At 35.2% G+C, this 27685-nt stretch overlaps 1 protein-coding gene and 1 long non-coding RNA gene across 4 annotated transcripts in view; one reads left to right on the forward strand and one right to left on the reverse strand.

The window, feature by feature from the left end:
• Positions 1-4467: 4467 nt before the first annotated feature.
• Positions 4468-8446, reverse strand: LOC116551015. The gene is made up of 2 exons (XR_004268667.1): positions 8359-8446; positions 4468-6711 (listed from the first exon to the last, which is right to left on the reverse strand). It is a non-coding gene; the product is annotated as an uncharacterized LOC116551015 (long non-coding RNA).
• Positions 8065-27685, forward strand: part of EPHA6 (EPH receptor A6) — a 970705-nt gene continuing 951084 nt past the window's right edge. The window contains exon 1 of one of the 3 annotated variants that reach the window (XM_032277212.1): positions 8065-8519. In XM_032277212.1, coding sequence (XP_032133103.1) covers positions 8135-8519 — 385 coding nt within the window. In that variant the 5' untranslated portion in view covers positions 8065-8134. The remainder of the gene's footprint in view (positions 8520-27685) is intronic. The other 2 variants (XM_032277213.1, XM_032277214.1) reach the window with 2 other exon arrangements.

Here is a 27685-nt window from a genome sequence, read left to right on the forward strand (position 1 = left end):
AAATGAGGATAATAATAGCACCTACTTTAGAGTGTTCTTTTGAGGATCAGTTGAATCCATATTTGTCATTAGCATTTGTAATTATTAGCTGAAGTTAATATTTGCACTTGGGATAGTGTAAACACCATGTAACTATTTGCTAAGTAGTATAAATATTAAAACTTTTTCTTTAATTATATTTCAAGATTCCTTTAGGAGATAATATATTTATTAGATTTGATAGCAGGATACCATCACGTGACAATTTAAGATAATATAAACAGAGCAATGGTAAATAGGTTCTCTGGCTTTCATTTGTACTCTTCATATTTAAAAAAAAATCTATGGACATGAAAAAGGGTTCCTGACAATGTTTTCACATGTAAATCAAAACGTCAAAAAGGGGGAAAACAAAACAAGAAACAGTACAAAACACAAACTCAAATGCTAGCATCTAAATGGAAAAATCCTGCTGCGTCTTTGTCAAGTCTCTAGGAAACAATATTAATTCTGGAAGCTCCACAACTGTTATTGAGCTCCTTATGTCATGATAATTTTGAGAGACCCAGGGCAGTGTAGCAGACATAGTGGGAAGAGCTAAGATGACAAGTGGCTCCAAGCCATTTTTTAAATAGTGGCATCAAAAATTAGACACATGAGGTAAGTAATTCCATTGATAATTGAATTAATTCTTAAAGATATCATGAGTTTCTATCAGTGCCTACATTTAATGTCTTCTGACAAACTCAGTGTAATATGCAAAAAGCATGTCAAATCAGGTTAGTTTTGAAAACAGTGTAAACATATGTAGTAACAGAGTTATTGTCCAAGGTGAGCTTCATTTTTGTTCACGACAAGACTGCTAAACCTGACTGTGTAAGGCAGAATTTCCATATTATCAACGTGAAGTTACTGAAAAGTGGTGATAGGTGCTCACCAATACAGTAGCCACTGCCAAATATGGCTATTTAAATGTAAATTGATTAAAATTAACCCAAACTAAAAAGTCAGTTTCTCAGTCATGCTAGATACATTAAAACCCTCAAAAGTTACAAATATCTAGTGGCTACTGTATCACACAGCAGAGATATAGGCTATGTCTAACATTGCAAAAAGTTCTACTAGGCAGTGTTAATATATTAACAGCATTTATTTCAGATAAATAATTTGAAACATATTTTTTAAATTCCACATATTTTTGTCCGGGCACAGTACCTCACAACTGTCATCCCATGACTTTGAGACACCGAGATGGACAGATCATGAGGTCAGGAGCTCAAGACCAGCCTGGCCAATATGGTGAAACCCCATCTCTACTAAAAATACAAAAATTAGCTGGGCCTGTGGCATGCTTCTGTAATCCCAGCTACTTGGGAGGCTGAGGCAGGAGAATTGGTAAAACCCGGGAGGTGGAGGTTGCAGTGAGCCAAGACCGTGCCATTGCACTCCAGCCTGGGCCACAGAGCAAGACTCCACCTCAAAATAAAAAAAAAAAATTCTACGTATTTTCAATGAGTAAGGAACTTTCTTATTTTTTCACATTGGATAAAATCATTCAAAAATATGCATGAGTGTACTTCTCACTACTTATATTTTTTAAGTCATGATGCAAAATAACTCAGGAGCAATTAAATGCAGACTAGGATTAATCATAAATTAATACCAATGTAAGTCAACCTAGTGTTTGCTTTCCTGCTTTATCCATTAATTTAGAAATTTTTTAACCCATAAAAATAGCAAAGGTATCACAATATATAGTAATATGAATTTCAGTATACTTCTAAAACTATGAAACATATATGGAATTTAACACTGAAATATCAACAGAATGTCACATGGACTCCATAGCAGGTTAAGTTCCCACGCAGCCAAAAAACCATTTTCATAACAACTCCACCTAGGCTCAATATGCATGCAACATATATACATGTAATAATATATGATATATATTATTCACCTATAATAATTACAAAATTATATTGACTCAGATATTAGCAATATAAATATTGAATGATCTTAAACAAAAGGGTAAATTAGGTACTTTTTACAGGTGATTATGTAGGTATTATCCTTTATGAAAAAATTAATGAAGATGGAAAATTTTGACCAAAAATGTAAATACAAATATTAAATGCATAATTATTTAGTAAATACTTTTTGTAAAGATGTAAGGACAGGTTCTCTGCTCTTTGAATACTTTTCAGGATCCTCAAAAAGATTAGGTATGTTTATCAGGCAAGCAGATGAATAACCATATGCTAATTGTCAAATGACTGGTATGAGTTCCATATAATTGTTAATCATTATTAAATTAGAAGATATTTAAAATATTCATATTCCATGAAAAAATGTTAATAGGCACAGCAAAAGAAACATACTATGATTATAATGATATAGAACTCCTTACATAAAATGTAAATATTGGGCATATTGTTTTATTGGGTTGTCATTCTCTTAAAACTTGTCCTTTAATTTTTTAAGCTAAAAACATACAAACTAGAAGTTCAAAAATGCCAGTGTGGTACTTGTTTGAAAACTGAACTGAAATTATGTAAAAAATATTCGTATGAAAAAAACTTTACCCATAAAACCAGCTTAAGAGGTACACGAAGGAATCACTTACCTTTATCTGATACTTTTAATTTACCCCAGTGTGATTGCAGTATAAAAGTATGCTTTGTATTATTGGTATCATAACAATTGTAATGTTTAGCTCATAGCTGTTATTCATAAGAATAATATTATTGGCAAATTTAACATTTAAGTAGTTGACATGCCCAAGTGTCTTCTTGTTTTGTGTTTTTCTGAAACAGGGCACAAAGTGTCATAATATAGGCATAATTCAAGGTAAAGTACAAAGTATATTTGGACTAGATTTTTATTTTCAATATTTGAATAAAACTAATAACAATATTCGTGTGATACTTGTTATGATGGACATAATCACACACATTTCAATATATACAGGTTTTTTAAGAGGCAGTTTTACTTCTATCATCAGTTGTTACCCACTTGATATTTAGAATACGCTCTTTTATGATATTTATTATAAATCAACAAAAATGGTTGTTTGGACCCAGCTGGTCATTTTGAGAAATGAAAAATAAACTAATGTACTACTTGTAAAATTGAAATAATTTACATTTATAAATTTTAAAAAGTCTCTACATAATTTAGTAAAATTACTTTCTGTGGATGCCTGATGCCACACGGACTGTTAAGTCAACTTCATTATATGGCAAGTTATTTGAATCTATTTAAATTATTAGGTCACTGTGCATAACCTTTAGTATTGCTTTTAATGTTAGTGAAAGTTTATGTACCAGCCTTCAGATGGTGGATCAAGCCATACCAAGAGTGAGTTTAACTCAAGTAAAAGCAGTAACTGTAAGAAATCCATGCCTTAGAAGGTGAAGGTATAATTCTTTTCCTCTTACACAACGATAATAACTTGGAACTCTACTGTAGGAATACAGAGATTGATTTTAATTGGAATAACCTATATGTCTTTGTGCTGCAATATAATATAAACTTCTGAGACGTAAGAACTAAATCCAAATAATCATTGTATTTTCGTTACAGTGCTCAGCACAAATGGATGTGAAAATCTTGCTTTGTAAATGGTTACTGAATTAGAAAAGTACTAGAGAGAATATTTTTATTGAATTTCATGCACACACATATATAAATATGACATGTATATGACATATGTACACATATTTTTCTTTCACTGCATGTAGCACAAGAACCAAAATTCAATTATCATAGCAGAATCGACTATAATACATTTTATGTAACTTCAAGTTGCATTTTTTTCTGTAAGGTTTTTAAGATTTGATGTGCTAACAATAAAGTAAAATTCACTGCTTTGAATGTTCTTTTTCAGAAAAATATTATCTACTTCTTCTTACCACAGCAAAATTTCTGAAGTAAACAATGTGTATGTTTTCCCCTAATTACATACTTTCTAAAAGCAATGAGTCTAAAATTAACTGTATTTGACTTCATGGATTTTTTTTTTTAACTTTAGCTGTTTGCATGGTGAATCACATAGAACACAGCCCTCTAACTTATATTTTAAAGTTGATGGCATGAAAATAACAATATTATTGCCTACAGCATGTCTTTACATTTTATATTAACAAAAAAGATTCATGTAATTTGTTCTTTTCAAAGTACCCACCTAATCTTTTAAGACCTGATATTTTGGCATATTTGAGGATCAACTTTCTTTTTATTTATGTTTCTTCTACCTTGACCTTAGAGAATGCAAATTGGTGCTGTGAATGGATTAATTTACTCTTCTACCAGAATAATATACTTAAGACTTTCTCAAGCCTTGAAACATGCTGAGCATTAAACATTTTAATCCTTCTTTTTTTCTCAAAGGAAGTAACTGCAGGTTAAGACTCTCCTCTTTTAATCATTTTTAAAAGCAAATAACATTTGTGAATACTATTATTTCTACTATAAATAAAAGCAGACTAGTTTTTAATGTCATATATTCTTTATTTAATAAAAACTTTAATCATATCTTACCTGAATTCAGACCACATATATCATGAAGAACAATAGTCTGAGAGAATACAAAAGAATTTTGAACAATGTAGTTCTGAAAAATGAGACATGAATGCTTTTCTGAGTATGGGTATGATTCAAACAGACAAGTGCAGATAAATCTACATGAATATTGCATCTGGTTCATTGAGTAGCTTATAATTTTGAAACTGTCACATGTCAGCAAATATTTCAACACTGCTAGAAAACCAAAACGGAAGTACATTCCTAAGTGCAATTGCTTCTAGCTTACATAGATAACCATGACTATAGTTTAAATAAAATGTTAGGTTTATAAAAGAAATTGATACTCATACAAAGTAGTCTACTCTGAACTCTTTCCTGAGTGAAGAGAATTGAGCATATAAAAAGAACCAAACATTTTAGAAGACATGCATATACACATTTGTGCATCTGTGTGCATATATATATATATATATATATAAAACAAATGATCAAACGGTCATGGTAATTCTTTTTACAATCATGTTTTAACATTAATAATCATGTCAAACTCATGGAATCTTGCTATTGTCAAAGGCCATGATAATTATATTTCAACTCACTTTTAGATGAGTTTTTACTTAAGATGTCATTATCTTCTAGACATGCAATAGACAGCATCCAAACATATGCAAACACGTGAGATAGGTTTTAATATTGAGAAAAGTCTTGTAATTTTTTTTCTTAAAAGCCAAGACCAGAATATGACTATCAATTATCTGACCACGCATATATATCAAACTTGACTTTGGCTCATTTAAACATACAAAAATTATGAAATGTAGCTGAACTGTAACTATAGTGGAGGGGGGGACTAGAAGTTCAGGTTAATCAAGTCTATTATTGTTACTTTGAAGTAACAGTTTGTTTCAGGCACTGTGTCATGATTTCTAACTAAGTGGGAGCGCTAGAAATAAACCTAATTTTCCCTCTCGATTTCTTTCTCCTTTTTTTTCCCCCTGCCTTTTCCCCTTCCTTCCACTACAATTATTGCCTTCTAGTCTAATTTTTTAAGTGAAGCTTCTTGGTATTTTATAAGATATTCTCTAAAATGTAACACTCAAGCAAAATATCAGAATTCGATTTTAAACTTTGATTTTAAAATATCCGATGTTGGGAATTATATTGAAATCACTTGCTTTTGGTGATGTTCCATTAAAATTTTTTCCCTGGCAAGTCTAATTTCAAAAGTAAAAGTATGGAAATAGATTCACATGGTTTATATTTTAAGATATTATACATTCCTTCAATTTATAAGGAGTATCTTCTTGAACGATTTTTCTTTTAGTGAATCATCAATGATGTTTATAGATTTACTGTAAGCCAAAACTTAAAAATGAAAATTTAATTATAAAAAGGTCATGGAAATATATTTTGACAATATATAAAAAGATAGAGATTTTGAATAGAATTATCGGTATAATGAATCAAACAATTCTAAGAACATTATTTAGACGCAATGATTTATATCATAACCGTCATAATGTAGTGTTTTTATTTTACAACTTTTTATAAACTCTAAAATGAGTTTGCGAATGTCCATGTGGTCCGTCAATATCAGTAACAGTGGCAAAATGAGAATCAAAATCAGATTTTACTCTTTTAAGAGCCGATACATAAACCCCACACAGGGTATCTTTATAGAAATGATTTGCATCCATTAAGTTGGCGTGGACACCTTCAAAGACAAGCAGCAGTGTATGAATTCCTCATGAGGATGAGAGTACAGTCACCAATCGGAAACCCTGCTCCCACTCTGGAAATCACTTGCATTTCACATTTCTCTCCACGAAGCAGAATTTTAGATGTGGGGCATTTCCTGCTCCCCCGTCTTTCCTCCCAGTTTACTGTCAGGCGTTCAGTGAGCCGCCTTCCGCTGTGGTGTGCGGCGTGAACCCCCGCCGCGCGGAAACGCGTGGAATGGAAGCGCTGTTTCCCTCCGGGAACTCGGCAAGCGTCAAACGCGGACCCTCCGCTCCTTCAGCGCCTTGTCACTGAGCCATTTCCCTCCTGTGCCTTCTGCCCACCTGGGAAATACCGTCTATCCTTTACAACACCGCTACTTTCTCTCCTCTGTTCACTTTCTCCGTTGCCATCAATATTTTTTCGAAACATTCCGACGGGTTTTGAAGTGGGGTTTTCAGTCTCACTCGACTGTGATAGCCGAAGTCCCTTCAAGAAAGAAAAGTGATGATGGAAACAGCAGTCCCGAATGCAGTATGACTGAGTCCCCACCCAGGCGCCGCGGTTTCCTCGGCGCGCCCGTAGCCAACGCGTCGTTTGGCCCGCAGCACCCCTCCTTCCGCGCGGTTCCTCGCCTGGGGAGCCGCCCCCACCTGCAGGCGGTGCGGGAGTTTTCGTTGTCGACTAACCCCCTCTAGCGCCGAACTGGCGGCATCGGAGGCGCGGCAGCCGGGCCGGGGAAGGCTGGGCTCGGCCGGCTCTGCGGCGCGCCCGCCTCGGCCGCGGGGGTCCCTCCCGTCCGCACGCAGTGTGGCCCCGAGCCTGGGGCGGGGGCCGCGCGGTCCCACCTCGTGCCCTGCGCCGCGGCTTCCGGGAGGCCCGCGCGGGAGGGGGTGGGTGCCGCGAGGGGACGGCTCGTGCGGGGACAGCCCTCAGCCACGGCGCCCCTGTCCTGCCGTGGATGTGGCCACGCGCCCCGCGGCCCTGGGGCTGCTAAGAGAGCGCGGCTCGACGCCACCACGCCGTGGACGCTCGGGGACCCCTGAATCCCAGCGTCAGGGCTGCGATGCTCGTGACCTCCACCGCGAAGTCACCTCCGCGCGGCGGCGCGAAGACCTCGCGAGCCCGGGCGCCGGGCACCCGCCCGCTTCCCGCCTGATGTGAGCCCCTCGGCTCTTCCCGCCCCGCGCTCTGCTTTTCCAGGACTGGAAGCCGCGGAGGCGCTCGCCCCGGTGGGCAAGTTTGGGCGGCCCGCGCGGAGAACGGTCGCGCTGACCGCCGCCGCCGCGCGCTCTCGGAACCGGAGCGGCCGTCCAGGGCCCTCGCCCCCTCCAGCGGGGGGATGTGGGGAAGTCGGGGGCAGGCGGTGCTGGGAGCGGACTCGACCTAAAACGGCCCGCGCCGCTGCTGTGAACCGGGCGGCTAAGTGCTTGTGGGACGAAGGGCGGCCTCGGAGACGCCGGGAAAGCGGCGGCCACGGCCGGAGCGCGGCGCAGACGCGGCCGACTCGGAGGAGCCTGCGGTGGGAGCCGCTGTCCTCGCCGCCGCCCTCGCCGCCCAGGCCCGGAGCTCGGGGCTCAGTGCGCGCCTCGCCCGAACCCCTCGTGGCCCGCCTGAGCCGCCGTCCGCCCGGGCCCCGGCCGGAGGAAAGTTCCCGCGGCCCCGCGCCCCTTCACAGCTGCTGCGCCTCCCCCGCCCTCGGCTCCGCACGCGCCCTCTGGAGTCGGGAGAGGCGCTCGGGCCGCCCCAATGCCCGCCCCACCTGGCGGTCCCTCCCCGCCCCCGTGCTCGCGGTGAGGCGCTCCCCGCCCCCTCGCTCCCCTCCCCCAAACCACAGCCCGAGCTCGCTCCTGCGCGCGCGCTCTCTCGGGCCCAAGTGAATAGTCCTCGCGCGAGCGGGACACCGTGGTGGATGCGATTCCCCTCGCCTCCAGCCGCCAGGACCTCCCCGGCGCCGCAGGCAGCGTCCTCCTCCGAAGCAGCTGCACCTGCACCTGGGCAGCCTGGACCCTCGTGCCTTGTCCCCGGGACCTCGCGCGGGGGGCGCCCCGGGACACCCCCTGCGGGCCGGGTGGAGGAGGAAGAGGAGGAGGAGGAAGAAGACGTGGACCAGGACCCCCGTCCTACCCGGAACACCTGCCTGCGCTGCCGCCACTACTCTTTAAGAGAGAGGAGAAGAGAGCCGGGGAGAACCATGGGGGGCTGCGAAGTCCGGGAATTCCTTTTGCAATTTGGTTTCTTCTTGCCTTTGCTGACAGCGTGGCCAGGCGACTGCAGTCACGTCTCCAACAACCAAGGTAAGGGACGGGGCGGAGGAGCGGGAGTGGGTGGGAGGAGGAGGGTGCTTGGAGAACCAGGGCACTGGTTGCCTCCTGCAGGTAACTTCGTCCCGGGGTCCGCGTCTCTTGGCTCGCCACACGGCGGGGTCGAGGATGTCCCCTTACATAGCGCCCTGTCTGGACCGCCCGGGACAGCGACCCCACGGGCTAGGATCCCTTCTGCTTCCAAATGTCTTTAAATGGTTGCGTGAGCATCAGCTGCACTTGGGTCCCACCGCTGGCGGCCTTAGGACCGCTCCCCACCGCGCTGTCTCGGCCGGAGGTCAGGCTTCATGGCACAGACTTAATGGAGACTTCTTGGCTCTTGGTGGTCGCTCATTTCAGGGGAACGTGTGTGGTTCTCCCAAATGCCTTCTTGGAAGGCAGGGTGCTCCCACTGTACCCCGTGACCAGCTACCAGCCCTTCCCCTCCAGTGACTCTGCCGCCCTCGCCCAGCCTCAGGCATCATCTTCCATTCCTGCCACCAAAGTAGACTTATTTGAAATTCTTCCTAGACCAGATGCCCTCGATCTGTGTTGGGGTTTCGTATGCTTGAGCGTGGGTAGTAGAACAGCGTTTAGGGTGAATTTCCAAGCTGTGAATACCCTGTTCATGAAGTCAAGTCACTGACAGATTTCTTGGAGGACTTTGTTTCGGTGGGTAAAGTGGTAAACTGAAGGTGAATAGTGTGTAAAAAGTGATGGAATCCCTTAGAATATTTGAGCATTTTCCTTTTTTTATTAATACAGCCTTTATGAAACATCTCATTAGATTTCTGCTGTGAATAAAGATCTGTAAAAAATGCCACCTGCATGTTCTAAGTCCTTTCAGACCAAGCATGAAACAACCATAAAAGTTTTCCAGCATGTACCTAGCTAGATATTCTCACTCTTGCTGTAGTGACCAATATGTCACTTCAAATATTGTGTGTGGTGGTGAGTTATAGTTATTTAACATATAAGGCAGATGTCTCAGAGTCTCGAAGTAATTTTCAGATATAAAAATGGAGGTCAGATGGCTTGAAACTGTGCATTTTTTCTGAGAAGGAGAAGGCTAAGGGAGAAGACAAGTAAACAACACAGCATTCTTTTTTTGTCCTCTACATATATGGCCATTTTACTTAGATTTATAATTATTCAGGATCAAAATTAAGTTCTCAGTTGTGCAGTTGGTACTTTGGCATATTTTCCTAATGACTACAATTATTTTTACTGACAGAATGCAATCACAAAAATGTAGGTGAATTTGGAAACCATACGTAATACTCATGGCTTTGAAGATAGATCGCATAATAGACACCAGTTGTAGTGTCCTGCTTTGCTGTGGTGCTGTACACCATCACACTGCATCTCTCATTTGTTTTCAGAGACTATTGGTATAAAATATTGAATAGGTAGTTACTTTATTTCTGTGAAGATAGAAGATTGTTAAAAAACTGTGAAACGACTACCTTTTTTTATTACAAGGAGAGAAAACAATTTTTAATAATTGGAAAGTCAGACATTGATATTGTACTTTAGTAAATAGGGATATAGTAGAGATGAATACTTTGTCAAGTGTAGTAGAAGTTTATAACAGCTATTCTCATGCAATAATTTACTCAAACATTTATCCATTTAAATATATCAGTAATTACCCTGGGCCCTGGGGTTACTAACATGAATAAAACAGATATCTGAATCTACATATGACTCTAAAGTGCCATTCTACCAAAATATGTCCTGTTAAAGTATGACCTTTCAGACGTTCGTAGTAAACTTAAGAGCATTGAGATGTTACTTATTAACCTCTTGCAGTAATTTTATCTGCTTACCTATTTTAATGACTTTCCCGTAGTATTTACAGATGTTTTACCTAGAATCTGTAATTAATTTTTATTACTTAGCTTAACTTAGTGAATGAGTATTGCCCAATTTTCCCATCAGTTAAATAGAAGCATTAAAGATTGTCTACTTAAAGTCTTAGTTTGAATTTGTATTGATACACTGAAAGCACAGGCTGTGCAAAAGAGTGCAATGGGCAGAATAGTACCTAAAGGTTAAATTGGGTAAAATTTGCCTGACTTCTTCAAAAGAACACTTTAAAGTATAATCAGATTTTTTATCGCACAAATGATTATTTATAAAATGATGCTTTTTATAGCCCAAAGTCTTAGTGAATAGAAATTTTTCCTAATAAGTTGAGATAACTTTCAAATATTGACATCATCACACTAAAGGTTAATAAAATGCTAACTTTCTAAATGTTATTCTTAATAACATTTTAGGGATTTTTCTTATAGTTTCATAATAAAATAAATGAAAGTCTCTGTTTTTAAACATGGAAAGCATGGGACATTATAGAATTATCTATATTTAACTTGTTAAGATTAATGTAAAATATAAATTTGATTTATTATACACAAAAATAAACAGTAATATTCATATTTAGTTTTGAGAAGATAACTTTAATTTTCCAATAATTTTCACTTTAAAGGCTAATGGAATTAATGTTTTAACTTTGAAATTTGTTATTTTATAGAGAATAAAATTACATTTTTATGTAACTTCTTCCTGATTAAGCTATTGACAAAGTAATATTTTAATGTTATTTATCTGTTTTACCCTATTATATGACATCCTTCATGGCTGAAAAAAATGAATTCACTTTTCCTAGAATTCCCACCCCACTCTTCAGTTTTCCATACATAAGCAAGGTAAAATGATGATGATAATGAGAAAACAGTAACCTACCTCATTATTTTAACATGAAATACGTTAAACAGTAACTTGACCATAGACAAGATCTCTTCTCTTGTCTTTTAACTAAGTGTGAAGCTAACTGTAAAGACAAAATAAATCAATTTGACTCTCTCTCCCTGTTAACCAAACCTCCTTGAATCGATCAGAAAGTAAAGGTGCTTCCTAGATCACTTCATCTGATTAAATAAGTGGAAACATGAATTATGTTTTTCTCTCTCTTAGTCCATGAATTTTCCCTGTATTTAAAACCACAGTATTAGTTAAGTGTTGGTAATTTTTATTTTAAAAAGGTTTTGTGTTTCAAGGAATATAGCCTTTCATTTCTCTACTAGACACTTATATGAATATAAAACACAATCTTCATGTGTAAGCTAACCATGTGCTGTATATCACAGTGGCCACTAGACACCAGGAATCCATTTATCAAAAATTATTCTGCAGCAAATACTACTTTATAGCTTAAATGAGTCGATGCATCTCTAAGGGTGTGGTTCATGCTTTCAAAAATAATCAATTGCATACTCTGATAATTCAATTAAGTCAAAATATGGTATGAGTACATAAGTCTAGTGAAATTATTTTATTGCCAATACTTTGTTAATTGGTTCCCCCCCCGCCAGGCAATTCAGTGACAAACAGAATAAACAAGCAAAACAATAGTGTGACTGATTGGTTTCATTAAATTTATTAATTCGAGTGAATCAACTGCATAATCCACTGAGTTGTATGTAAATACAGGTAAATATATCTAAGCAGAAAAACATCTGATTAACAAATTCATAGCCTATAATTAGTTGACCTTTCATAAGTTTTATTCACAAACTCTGATTGACTATTGTTCTTATATTTATAGAATGGAGACATTGAGGAAACTTTTTAAGAATGTTCAAGAGTGAACATTAAAATATTGAAAATATTAAAAATTTTGTTATATTAGGAACACTGGATTACTTACAAAGAATGTTTCTGAAAGACCATTCATTTAGATGAAATTAGTTTTTGAGGATAAACTATTTATAGTTGTAAGGGTTCCAGAGATTGTAATCACACCCATTCTTGTTAGGCATAAGTATAAATACAGCTTAGAATATAATTTTATTAAACATTTACAATATAAAATAAGTAATTATATAATTACTATTTATTGATTAGCATCCAAAGTACAAAAAATATTTTTATGCTGATCCAGCAATGATCATCTAAGTGTTGTTTGTTCTGATCTTGGGATAATACTATATCTAAAAAATTTTTCTTGCACAGAAATTATATATAATCCTTAAGGAGCTGTTCTTCAAACCAAAAATAACTTGGATGAATATCGTTAAAGTTAATGTAGTATTCATGAGTACAGCACTTTTATATGAATTTTCTAAGGGACCATTATATGTCTAATGGTACAGGATAAATTAGTGATTAAATTACATCCTTTTACTTTTTCATTACTTTTACATCACAAAATAAGTACTAAAATTTATAATAGTAGAAAGCCTTTTGTTTCTTTGTTTCTTCAGTAATCATTGCTAGTATAAATGACTTAAGTACAAAAGATATCATAAATTTTTTTCTACCAACTGTTTTTCCCTACCAATCACAGTTTCAGTAACTCACACTCTTTCCCTCTTCCCCCTCACATACACAAATGCTTCTGACTGCATGCTTCATTTGTTCTAAATGGTGAAAGAAAAGATCCCACTTCACACTGTTCATCAACCAAATCCCAACAGTAATAGACATTTTTTTGTTGTACCTTTGACTCACCATCTTGGGATCATAAACATGCTGGAAATCAGTATATATAGTTAGGTGATCAAAATAGGTTACTTTGTCCAACATACATTGTCAATCATGTAACCAAGCTAATTCGTACAAGATCAAATTGCCTATCTCTAGTGTTTTATTCAACCTGAAATTTAATCAGACTGACATTAAAAAAAATTGAAGATATATTCCGTTTTTGCATTATTTTATTATTGGTTTCTGTAATCTGAAATTTAGATTATAGATTTAAAAAGAAAAATAAGGCACATGCCCTCATAGAATTTGGGTAAGTAAATAATAAAGGTTGTAAGAATTATATATGGACAAAGCAACAAAGGCACTAAGAACATAACAGTAGAGATATGCTATTTGAAATGGGACAGTTGGAAAGACTTGTCTTTGAAGGTGACATTGAAGGCTCATTCTCAGGGAGGAGAAAGAGCTCATTCTGCAGAGTGGGAAGAAGTGCATGACATTTAGTGGAAACTGCATGAGCAATAGTCTTGAGGAGAAAGGAGCTCGATGCATTTAAAAAACCGAGTCCAGGGTGACTGGAACTTACTTTGCAGGGAAGAGAGTTGCAGAAAGTGAGGTCTGAAAGACAGTTGGAACCAGAGTACTCAGAGTAGAATAAGATCCATGTTAAGGAGCTTGAGTTTTTATATTATCCCAAGTAAAACATGAAGCTATATTACATTTTAATAGCACCTTGACTAGTGAGCAAAAACTTATTTGGAATATGACAAAAGTAGAATTAGGAGTCAGTTGCAGTTGTCCAGGAGTGGTGTAGGGTGACCTGGCCTAGAGTGATTGCAGTGGAGATGAAGCGAAGACGGGTTTAAAATATGTTTATAGGACCATCTTGTCTTTTAGAGAAATAAATGCAAGAAGCCCAGATAAATTTTTCATTATTCCCCATTAAAATTACCCTGATAAATATTGATAATTGTCAAGGGATAGGCAAGATGGAGTAGAACAAAAATATGTAGTAAGACTGAGCTGTGTATTTTACACTTTATTCAGTTCTAACCATAATTTAAAACATTTTAATAGGACAATATTGTTATTTCAAGCCTTTGTACATAAGGTAAACTCATTTGGATCAACAAATGCAATTTGATTCATTTCTGACATGGTAACTTTTTATATGTAGTTATTTTTTGTCAGTGCATGACTGTACAAGCAGGTAGAGATATCTTCACAAGATATATAGTAAGCCAACAGAGTATACTTTTTAGCTAATAAAGAGCAATATTTGAGGATTTGACATGTGCCAGTTTTATTCATCCCTATTATAATCAAATTACTGTTATTGAAACACAAATTCTAAGCAATACTGGTTATAAAATAGTGTGTTTTCAGATACTTTTAATTATACTTATTCTCTTGTATTTTGTTTAAATGAAGAAAAAATGTTCAGCAAGACCTAGAAAATTAGATTTCAGGGTATGTGATATTTTGGGAGACGGGGTGAGGGAAGAAACTGTTCTACTTTTAAGTAAACAACAGTAAATTTTATGCAATTACAAATTTTATCTGACCAGTTAATTACTGATTATTTTGAGTTACATTTTAATAATACCACATGAAAATAATTACTAAATATAGAGAACATAAAAATTCTTAACACTCACTTTTTTTTTAGAAAATTCATGTTCTGGAGATACTTCATTTAAGTGTTTCTAAATGTATTTAAATATATATCCAAATGCAATAAATCTTACATTTTACTTTAGTGCTTCAGAATGTTCTGGAAAATACTATTTTTATAGTTATTTCCTTTAAATAAGCCATATAACTTCTTATGGGCTATACAGTTTCAGTTTTCAATTATACATAGTCTAAAACAAAATAATTTAAACAGATATTTATTGCCTGCTATATGGATAGGCAGTGTATTTGCCATATGTAAAGGTTCAAGGAGAACTTTTTCTTCCAGAATATATGATCTAGTAAAGAGTTTACAGTGTGTTTCCAGATCTGACAGGAAAAATTTCTGTTTTCTCAAAATCAAATTAATAATCAAGTATAAAAACTTAAAAAAAGGTATTTGTTATATGACAGTATATATCAATTAACCCCAATAATATAAAAGACTCATGTACCATTTATTTTAAAATACCATTATTTTATTACATTTTATCTTTAAGAAAATAAATCACTCAGCAACCGTGGATTTAATATCAGGCATTATGCTAAGTATTGAGGCTACACAAAGATTATTTTCACATTCTGTTCTCTGGAATCTCAGTTTGCTTGTTGGCATTTTATATTTTGAGTAATTGATATTTATTTTTCAATTACTTGATGGTTTCTATAAGATGAAGAATTTTACAGTAAATGATAGTGCATGGGAGAAAGAGAAGAGAGTAAAGAATTGCTGTATACCTTATGTGTTTTATTTGTAAATTGCTTCACAAGAATCTTCTGATGTTGTATGGATTGGCAGATGTTCTTCTTACATAAAAATGTATAAATATGCATTTTACAAACATGTTCATATATACAAAAAAAAAAATTTCACATTTAATGGCTTTTTGTAGACTGATGTGTGAGTTGAACTTTTATCCAAAATATGTTAGATTGGCCTATTCTGGCATGCTTATTTTTGATGAGTTAGTTGTTAAAAACTGTAATTCATGTTGAAGATGCTAAGTTTCCAATTTCAAATAGTAGCAATCATATGTTTTAACTGAGCTTTGTGAGAATTGGGATGAAAGTGTGTATTTTCACTCCAGGTCCTGAAAAATATATTGAGCTAGTTTCGTAGGATTGAGTCCTCTAGCTTTCGGCCTATTTGGTGACCTGTGTTTGGTAGATGTAATTGACAACTCATTGTGCCTCCTGCTATTTCACTTCATAACTTCATGTGTAAAAGGCATACTTTTTGATCAGAGGGAATATGAGATAACATTGCTTTAGAAAACGGCTATTAAGGAGGTAGAAATATTTAATCTATTATTTTACACTGGTAATGTTAGGTATCTTTGTGGATATGTGGATAAAAAGTAAGATACTTTTATATAATTTAAAAGTATATTTGAAATAATTTATATATAATTTATTGTGTTAATTCCCTAATGACAGTAGAGTGTGTGTTCTTTCAGGTGACTGTACTATATTATGATACCTGTATTTTGAGTGTTGCAAAGGGAAGCACATTCTTTGATAGTACACGGAGTATAGCATCTAGAAATAGGAAAGCACTTACTTTTAATATTAGAAAAGATCCATAACTTTAAAAAAGTATAGAAACTTGCCTACTTGTGGTAATTATATTAGATATATTTAAAGCAAGTTAATAAAGATAAATGTTGTATACTAGGAAATGAAAAGGCATTGCATTAATATATATTCTAAGAATTATCTAAGAATAATTGAAATGATTGCCCCCAAATTTGGTTGGAATTAGTCTTGGTAACACCTTAATTTTTATTTTTAAAGAGAAGCATATTGTTCCTTATGTTGCTATAAAATGACACTAATATTGCAAGGCATAATTGAAATTAAATGAGTAAATAGAGAATTTATGTAGAGGCCAATAAATTAGTTATTCTGAGAATTGATATCTCACACACCTAAAATTGATTTTTAAATACAATGCAGTAGTGAAGTAGCTATAAACATACCAACAATTAAAGAAAAATGGAGTCAGGAGAAAAGCTGATTCATGACACTATTGTTTAAATGATTCTATTTGTTAAGGATTCTCTCTGGCTGTATATACTGAACAATTCTCTGGCCTATGTCCCTTGATTTATGCCAGTATACAAGTGTCTATTGATGACAATCTTAGCTAAAACTTTTTTTAATATTAAATATCTCTTATTTTCTTCCTCTCGAGTTAAAGTATACTTAAATATTATTTATCTCATGAAGGAAAGTGAAGGTAATTAGTAGTTGCCATGAAGTGTGATAAGAAATAGTCAAGCAAACAGATTCCATTGTACAAAGTCATAAAATAATTGTATTAATTTTTAAAATAAAATGAAATCTGTATATTGCTCGACTTGTTAGCAATCAGCATAATGCCGCGTCAAAAAGTAAAGACTGTAGGATCCTGGAAAATTGTACAATACTGAAACATTTAACGACAGAAGTTCATTGTCATCTAGGCTATTTTATATGTTCAATTGAATGAGGGAGCTGTGATAAAGAGATCTTCATTTTTATCTGAAAAAGAAACAGAGCAACTTTGAAAGTGTATACTGTTGCTGTAGCATATTGCTTAACATGTTTAGAAAAGAAGTGGAAATTAGCATGCTCCAATTTTATTGTTATTTTTATGATACTATACTAGAGCAAAAAGGTCCTTATAGTATGATAACTTACTGTCTTATTGTGTTATGGTATCATAACTTCATTTTATAGGTTAGACAAAATGTAGTTCACCTAGGTTATTAAAATACCAGCTTGCTAGTTTGTTTAATAAAAATTACACATGTAAGAACCTTTATAATAGCCACTACTTTATGAACAGGAATCTATTTATTTTGTTTATTTTCTTAGATTTTTCAAGAACCCTATTAATCAGAAATGTGGAATTCAATTTAATAATTTATTTTAAGGTTAGTAATTAAAGTTTTAATAGGTCTATTAAAGCTAAATCATATATTTTTTAAAAAATGCTACCAAACCTTAAAATTAGATACAATTTTTAAACTTATTTCTATTGTAAGTTTCTCAAATACGTCTTCATTGCAGTATATTTTAGTTATCTTTGGGTTTTTAAAATTTATTCATTTTCATTTTTTTCCTTTGATATAAACGCTTAGGCTCTTAATCTCATAGGTTTTATATATAATATACATTTTTTCCTAGAATTCTCAAACTAGTTCTACAATAAATATACTTTAAATTTTTAAATGAAATATTTTGGCACCTATTATGTTTGTTGTGATGGGAAACAGGAAATACAGAGGTGGGCCACTGCTCCAACTTGTGAGAACTTACAATTTAGCTAATAGGATCAGTGAATAATTAAAACAATTTTTAAGAATCAAAGTAACATGTATTTAGCTATACAGTTGGTAAGCTACCAATAAACTACTGTTTACAGAGATAAAAAGTACTGTTCTCAAGGAGGTAAGAATTAATATACAGACACATTGAGAATAAATACTCATTCAGGATATTGGTCATGACCATATGTTAGCCATGATTTGTGTGACTCCTTAAAATGAAGTAAGATCTCCCAGCTCCCCTGCCTCTGCCCTCCCGCGAAGGACAGTGTTATAAGATTGAAGAGGTATACCTGAAATTAAAATACAATATAAGATGGATAAAATGAAGGGAAATAATATCAACTTTACATATAAGCTTGAGAACTTGAGAAGCTTGAGTTACACATGGGAAATGAAAATGAGTCTTACATTTATCAAGATTTATCAGGATGAATCTATGAAAATAATTAGGGAATTAAGATGAATGACTCCTCTGGAGACCTCCATTTTTAACTAACTGAATTAGTTTTTATGCATTTAAAGATTAAAATTTCTGCATTTAAGGATAAAAAATTAATATCCAAGTGAATAATGTTTTAGATTGAGCATAGAATGTTTTAAGTAAGTGATGTGACTTGGCATTTTTGTTGAAAGCTTTATCATATTCTTTATAAATGTTATATTTAGTGATGGAAGCATTCTTTAAAATATAACAACACAAAATCTAAATTTTAATAGATTCTGTATGGCTTTGTTTATTGATTATTTTACCTTTAGATTAACATAAAATTGACAATCCATGTATGGTTTACAGTATATCCAGTCTATATTTCTTCAAATACCTGTAGCTAATTGTCAGCTCCTATCATGTTAATTTTTTGTTTTATTGTAATTTTCTCTTTCTTAACTGTATTAAATATTTTTTAGCAGTATTACAGAACTTTGGAATTGCCGGTATTCTTTAATATTTATCTTTAGAAATTAGGTAAATTGCTGTTTGACAGAGCCTATATTTTTATATTTGAGAAGCATATAGAATTAGAAATTGCTGCCAGAACAAAACAGAGAAAAATCAATAGCAGATTACCCATGATTAGCTGTTGACATTTAGATTTGTACATTTAGAATGTCAAAAAGCAGTGAAAACTATCAATCTAGTTTATATATTACAATTATACTCCTATTTTTAAATTCAGCATTTTATTGTCCTTCTTCCCATATATGTGATATAGCCTTTTGGAAATAAATAATTATAATAATTACAGATCTTTTGGTAAAACTGATGAACTTTAATAATTATTTAGTCAAAAATTATAGGTCTACTGATATAGCTAATAGATTATTCATAACTTTGAATGCATCTAGGTTTTTTGTTGTAATTACAATACCCTAGTGCAGGCATCATTTTTAAATTATGAAAATAAATATTTTATAAGGTTAGATTAATATATTTCTCCTTTAATCTTTATACAGTATCTAGCATATGGTTATTTATTGCTGTCATAAAGTTATTTTAACTCTATGCCAGATTATATATCATAAGTCTTTGATGTGTTTTCTTTGATAGTGGATTATTTACTTAGGCTGTCAGAAACTGACTTATAACCAGATTTTACTGAATTGGAGATATTTCCAAAGTTTTCATACCTTAATTCTAAAAGATTGTGATTTTATATTGACTGTACTACACACACACAAAACACCTGTGATGTAGATCCCATTTTTCCAAATGCACCTCTACCTTGGTTGGAAATTCTGCTCTAGATATGGCACTGAAATGTAGGAGACCTAAATGGTACTTGTAAAACTAATGAAAAGCCACTAGCTTCCTCTTTAATATATTGGTAAATAATCTATTTACTGTCCAAGTCCAAGATTATTTTGTTCAGTGCAGTTGCTTTCAACTTCTAGTTTAAATATGAACTTGCTCTATTCCAATGCAAAAGGAGGTAGGAAATATTTTATGTGTATTGGCTATTTTCCATTTCTTTCTATTAGCTGTTCTTGAATTGGAATGTTTATGGTTTATGCTTTCATGTCTAAGTTCTTTATATAATACTTATGTATCTCATGTTATTTCCAAATATTTTTCCCAAGTTGTCTTTTGGTTATGTTTATTACAGTTTCATAAACAAAATGGGCTTCAGCCCTCAAGATTTTTTGACTTTTCTTTTCCTTCTGAGACCTGCTTCTGAAGACTCATGCACACATTGGTCAGTAGGCAGTTGTGAAATAAAATGCCCATTTATCCATCACTGAATAAGTCCTTCATATACTAGTGATAAGCTCCCTGACAATAGGTCAGTTGTACAATTACAACTAATGGAACTTATTCCTAAGTGGGCTTCCTTATCTTTCAATTTAAATCAACCTAAATCCAGTCACCTAACATACATACATATGAAGAAGAGTGTTTGACACCTGCCTAGGTGTAGGTGGATGCCAGAGGGTGGAGAAGGTAAACTCAGGCATAGGAGGAGCATTTACATAGACTCAGGTTGACACAAAAGCATGGGCATCTGGGTTTACTGCATGTGCGCCCTGATCTTGAAACCTCACACACATATATACCTTTTCATTCGTTTGGCTCTGAGAAAATTTTCCTTCAGTGGGAAAAGGTAGAAGGCAATTGAAAGAAAGTTGAGAATTTGAGCATTAAGATGACTCTCCATGGGAAAGCCAAGTTTTCTTTCCCAGTCCTCATTCCTTAACATTGAATATTTTTGGAGGAGTTTATGATTTTTATGGAGCAATGTGTATTAGTCTTCTTTGTTAATTTTTTGAGTTTACAAAAATGTGTAGAGAACTCTTGCCCATCCTATTTAACTGCATTTTCTAGATATGTTATGGCTTCAGCTTAATACGTCATGCATCAGAGGATGTTATGATGGCAAACATTTCTTTTGAAGATATAAACTATGCTAGAAAGCAACTAAACAGAGTATTGAAAACTATTCATATACTCAGATCAATTAATTCCACTTCATGAATTTAAATTCAAGAGAAATGACAAAGAAAAGGCAGGCCAAGAATTATATACGAGGATTTTATAAATATAACACGGAAGAATTGGAATCAAAATAAATGTCCTAAAATAGGAAAATCTTTGCACAGAGATAACTTTGTTCATTTGAAAAAAAAGATTCTTCAACAAAGCCATGTGCATCAACAGGAGTCCCCAGTTCCTTTGCACGAGATAAATGGATAGACTTGTCTGGTCAATGAGAGAGAACGTAAGAGAGGTGACAGGTGATGGAGGAAAGAAGGCTGGCAAAAACAGTCTAATGGAGATTCAGGGGTTACTTTACAGTGGCTAAGAAGACAGTTAAAAATTCATGATTATTGTTCTATTTGCGGTTGTTTTTGTGGCTAAGTTGGTAACTTTCCACCCCAACATCTTTACTTTGACATTTTTGCTAGTCTGTTATACTCTGAAAAATAGGAATACAGACGATAGCTTGGGGATGGGGGCAAGTGGTCTGAGAAAAGAAGATCACTTGCCTCCCTCCCCACTCAAAAAATAAAAGGGAAAATAAATGAAACGTATCAGAGTTTAGTTAAGTGGGATTCTGTAAAACCTCTGCCATATCCTTTTAGGCTGTTCAGAACAGCAGCTGGATCAGGAATTTTATTCCCATCTGGTACTAAAATGAGTTCCTAATCCCTTCAGAGGAGATAACATAGATCTAACATGACAGCATTCCCACAGAATTTACAAAGAGCAAAGGAATGAAAGAAAATAAAAAAATCTAAGTATGTGTGGTCTTTATCTTATCAGAAAATTCATGTCAAATGTATAAGAGGTGGTGTTTAGGGATAGAAAAGAAACCTTAAAGAACCCGTAAGGATATGGAATCCACTTTCATATGCTTTCATACGCGTCAGCTTCACACTAGCTTCACCTTCGGTTTTATGAGTGCATAAAACATTAGGAATGGCTTGTCCAGCTGTCCTTTGCTCCTGGAAATAAACACTGGAATCACATAGTTGACCATGGTTTCTGGCCAGAGTTAAAATTGGGAAGTATTTTAGCAAAATTGAAGGAGATAGACTGTGTCTGTCTCCATCTCCATTTTCTGGATAATCAGCAGTGCTCCATGCGCGAACATCTCCATACCGCCGTCGTTCTGAGCTTCCTAATATCTTTTGGTGGTTTTGCAGGGCCACAAACCTAGACTGTCCTTGCTGCCTGACACACAGCCAAGAGCTGACTCCACATCCTTCTTGACTTTTAGCAACCAGAGAATTAATTTTTATCACATGCTCTTACTGACAAATAAATTTCCATTTTGAATGGCAACACTTGCAGATCTAGAGATAATGTAAATAAATAGTGACATACAAACTGTTGGTGTGCCTAGGGTTAGGAAACAGATTTCTACATATAGATGAAGCTCCATACTTATACTTATTGGCTGCGTTTGGGAGGTTGGAAGCTGTCTCAGCCCAACTTTATAATGGTTGTGAAAGAGTGCACACTGAGGCATGGAGAAAAAACACCTCACATTTTATCTTAGACTGATAAGGATCATCTGTTTATCAAGAACTTTTGCTTAAGATGTATGAAAGTTCCTTTTTAAAAAGAAATTTGATGGGAGTAGAGGAGAATCATTCCTTTATGTTTGGAAACTTATAAAGGGAAAAAATTACCCCACATAGTCCAGAGGGTAAAGGAGTACAGTTAAATACATAATCATCTCATTTTACAGATGAGGAAACTGAAGCCTAGGGAGAATAAGTAATTGCTATAGGGTCATAACACATAACCAGAGCAGACCCAGGTTTTGAACTCCATGCAGTTTAGTTCCTGTCAAAAATATGTGCTCTCAATCACTACAGAATGCTCCTTTTTCGATAAGATTGTACTAGAAATAGATGGATTATGAGGAGTATGTGCCCTTTGTAAGTACCCAGAGGAAAAGAGTTGCAATCATTTGCTTCCTCTCCTCTTCTTGGGAATTACTGATACTTTTTATCCATTTTGGTATTAGACAATTAGTGCTGCTTCTTTATATATGCAATTTATGGCTGTAGAGGAGCTCTCTTCCAGTTTCAAGTGGAAATAGATGTAGCATTAGATGTAGCATCTGCTGCCTGTCACCTTTTTCTTTGCAACATTCTGACTTGAAGATTGAAATTCCGTATTAAATGCTGATGAATATCATATTAATACCTAGGAATTGGAAGTGTATTTGAAATAAATATTGTGTGTTAAGTTTAAGTTACTGAATTTTGTTCAAAATTCCAAAATAGCTTACCTAGCTATTACTGTAATTCTTATAACCTTTCAGGCAGGTACTTATACTCTGACCTAATACTGTCTGTATACACATGCATGTACATGTATGTGCGTGTGCATGCCCCCCCCACACACAAATACTATGCTGTTTGCTCCATAAACTTAAGTTCTTTTTCACTAGAGTGCAGTGGTTCACATAATCCTAAGTATCTCATTTCAGTGCTATAATGAAAAGAGCTATAAAGTATGTGTACATTTTAATTTTTTCTACTATAATTCAGGTCATATTTCATTAAGTACTCCAAATATAACTTGCTTGAGACTGTAGTTATTAGGAATATCAATTCTAATTTAGGCTCAAAACAAATGGATAACATCAGGTATTTGTGCTTCCAGAGTATATTTCCCTGAATAACTCAAACGTGTTATACTCAGCAGTCTTTCTCACTAATGCACATATAAAAATGTATTGTATCTCCAGTTGTTGGAGGATTTGCCATACCAGAAAAAAAGAAAATACCAAATGCTTTCCAACTATATGTATTAACTTCTACCACTTCTTTATTTTTATTCTACCTCTGTAAGGTAAGTAAGTAGCATAAATTACTGTACTTATTTTGTGATGGAATTTATTTGGATGTTAATTTACTTAACAAAGCTAATACAAATTAGTAACCACAAAGGAAAAAAAAAAAAGCAGGTTTTAAGCCTGCTTGATCCGTGTACTTCCTATTAATAAATTGGAAGGAGAATTTCAGGAAAACGTCTATAATATTAAAATATAAATATGTAATGTAAATATATTACATTTAAATATTATATTTAAGTCAAAAATTGTAAAACACATTGAAGCTATATCTTTTATAATAATCTGTTTTAAGGGTAATAGATTATTTGGTAAAACTTCTTAGGGAGAAGGGGAAATGGGGGGACATTGTTCACAGGATATACAGTTCCAGTTACACAAGAGAAATAAGTTCAAGAGATCTGTTGTACAGCATGGTGAGCATAGTTAATGATAGAGTAGATGTTAAGTGTTACTGCACAAATGGTAGCTATGCATTTGTTAATTAGCTACATTTAACCATTTCATGTCTTACATGATAAATATAATTTTATCTGCTAATTTAAGAAAAAAAATGGTTTCTCTGGATTTTATGTTCCTTTGATAGTTTTTAAATCAGAAGCTAATAGTTATGATTTTAAGTATTATCATTTTTACTCATTTTATTTACATATATTATTTTTGTGGGCATAAGACCATTTACTATGTGCTTTTGCTTCTTTATCATCTGTTTACTAATTTGTCCTCTGTGTTTAAACTGTATACTAAACACTGTGTAAGCTGTCTTGATTAATGAGCAATAATGAAAACTTAAGTACCTGCTGAGAATCCATACAGTTTGAGTCATCAGCTCCCAATTCTTCTCCATGTGGGTTACTTTTGATTTTTTTCCAATTCAGATCCATTATAGCCCCTATCAAGTCTTAGTGTCTGTAAGAATTGTTGCACAACTTATTCTCCTGAGCCCACTCCAATGAGTTGGAGTGAGCGTCTGTGAGACAGTGTTTGCGATTGTTCATTTTTAATAGGCATCCGTATATGATTTATTTTCAGATGGTTTGAGAAACCCTAACTTGGACATTCCTATCCGTAAGTTCTTTGCAAGCAGTAGGAATTGAAGCGAGCTAACATAAACAGAAAATAGATTACTTATTAGGTAGTCCACAGAATCAAAGAATATCTTAGAAAACAACTTCAGAAAATGATGGCAACTAGGGCAGTACATGGAATGTAGGCATCAGGAAATGCTCATCAGTCACATTGGGTTGAATTGATTTCACCTTGCTTCCTCTGCTTGCATAACTCAGCTGAAAACTCCATGCTGCAAGAGGAAATCTGATTGGCCTTGACTGGGTCAAGCCCCTGGATCATAGAAAGAGTGGAGTTTTTTGATTGACAGCCTTACCATGACTGGATGCTATGTGGGAAAAATAATTCCTTCAAGATGCTGTCACTAAAACAGGTGGAATAATGGATGTCCAAAACTCAGCATATATGTAATCATTTCACTGATCATGTAATCATCCAAATAACTTCTTTCAGATTTTAGCCTTTATTTTAAAATCTCAAGAAGTGAATATGACTTTATCTAACTCAAAGTCTCTAGGGTTTAACAGTTCAGTCTATGATGTTTAGGTATAATTTTACTACTACCATGGAAAGCATATTAATAATATAAAATACATATTATAATAGAATCATGAAGGTAATGTCCCAAGAGGATAGTATATATTTGCTTTTCCCCAGGCATAATTTAAAATATCCCTTGTCCTGATAAAACTCTTATTCTGCAGTATAGAAGATGAGGTAATATGTAGGTGACCTGAACTTCTAACCTTTCTTTTACAAGAAAGTTGACTTTTAGCAAATGGCTTTTGCTAAGTCCACAATTTTAGTACATTCAATATATTGTATAATATTCTGGCCATTACCATTTGCCTGGTTAACATGAGTAAATTGGTGCCACAAAATATTGTGCCCAATATTGATTTGGTTTCCATATGCAATTATTATGCTTTTAAAAATGATTCCTAAACTCTGGAACAAGATCAATATATTTCTAAGCCTAATATTTTTTAAATAACCAGTAACTGGCACCTGAAGGGAATTGGATTTTAAGACTGCTAATGTTTCATCTGAGAAAAATTTAAAGAGAAGATTACTTTTCTACGGGCTAGTTTCCCAGAAATCGCTGCCCACGTGCAGTAGTGTAAACTATAAGTTACTGAGTGCTTGCTCTTCACTGGATATACTATATTAAGTAGTTTAATATATTTAATTATATAACCCTCACAACAACTCTTCAAATATTATCATTATTATATTCATTTTATGAGTGTGAAAATCAGCACACAGAATAATTAACTTGGCCCAGTGTTAAAAGTTATTAGTTACAGTGTCTTCTGCGTTAAATTTTGTCCTCTCAAAATTCATATATTGAAGTCCTCACTCCCAGTACCTCAGAATATGACTTTATTAGTGAACAGTGCTATTGCAGATGTAAACGGTTAAGATGAAGTCATACTGTTTTAGGGTGAACCCCTAATCTACTTTGTTCACAGACATGTACACAAGTGGAATGACCTGTGAAGATGAAGACAGGTATTGGTGTTATGCATTTACAAGCTAAGAAATACCGCAAACTGCCAGAAAACCACAAAAAGCTAGGAAGGAGACATGGAATGGGTTCTCCCGCATAGCCTTCAGAAGAAACCAACTCTGTGAAACCTCAGCCTCAGACTTCTCACCTTTAGAACTATAAGACAATAAATGTCTGTGTTCTCTGCCACACAGTTTGTGGTGCTTTGCTATAGCAGCTCTAGCAAACTAGTTTACAGAGTAAGGATTTGTAGCTAGGCATTATGGCTCCAAGCTTGCATTCTTAAGAAGTAAACTATGGTGTCTGTGTAATGGTAAGAGATGGAGTAAATATGTCATCTCTTAGAATATAAAAGAGATCTAGCTGAAGAAAGCTAAACCAGAGTGAGAGAGCTAATAACATTTTTTCTGGAGTTCGAAGTGCCTCATTGTAAGGGTTTTGTGTGAGAAAGGAGCCTAAGATACTGCTTTCCTTTAAAATTAACTGCATTTATTATTTCTTTGTATTAAGAACATTCCAATTCCACTCTTAGTTATTTTAAAATACACAATAAGTTATTAACTGTAGTTACCCTGTTGTGCTACAAAATATTAGATCTTATTCGTTCTAATTCATGTATACAAGTATTACGTACCCCTAATAAAAATTTCAAAAATTCCCAAAAGTTAACTGACAACAACAAAAGAAACAGAATAACAACTATGATTAAATATGCTTGGAAAAATAAGATTTTAACTATCAATTATAAATTTGTATAAGTTAATCTGAGTTGATTCAAATGTCAAAAAGTATCTCCCTTGATAAATTTGTGGAAGAAGATAAAAAGGAAATCATAAGGAAGCTCTTGGCAGCTCCTGGGTGAATGATGACCATTTACATATACCTCAGTTTGCATAAACCCAAGCTTTGAGTGCCATTTCATTAAACAGGAAAAAAATGGAAGAAAAATATGATTCTTATTACATAATGACCATGTGGAGAATCTGCATGGTCTTTTGCCCATGCCTTTTTCTCATTAAAATAGCTGGAGAATAAAGGAAAAGTCATGTGTATCCTAGGTTTTTCTATTAAAAAAATAAATGGATTAAAAGGCAAAATGAGGAAGAAGAATCAGAAGTAAGTAGGAAGTATTTAAGGTGTTTTGATGCCACTGCTCTGAAATATTAGCAGTAATGAAAAGCTCAAGGCGTCAGTTGCTCTGAACTGCTAAGGACAGAGAGGTAAAAGCCTAGAAGCCCTTTCATGTTTTTTTTTTTTTTTCTTTCCAACTCTAAGAAGTGATTAAAAATGAGTTAAGGA

The sequence above is a fragment of the Sapajus apella genome, unplaced genomic scaffold (assembly GCF_009761245.1).
Source record: "Sapajus apella isolate SASKATOON/1434 unplaced genomic scaffold, GSC_monkey_1.0 scaffold8, whole genome shotgun sequence".
NCBI lineage: Eukaryota > Metazoa > Chordata > Mammalia > Primates > Cebidae > Sapajus > Sapajus apella.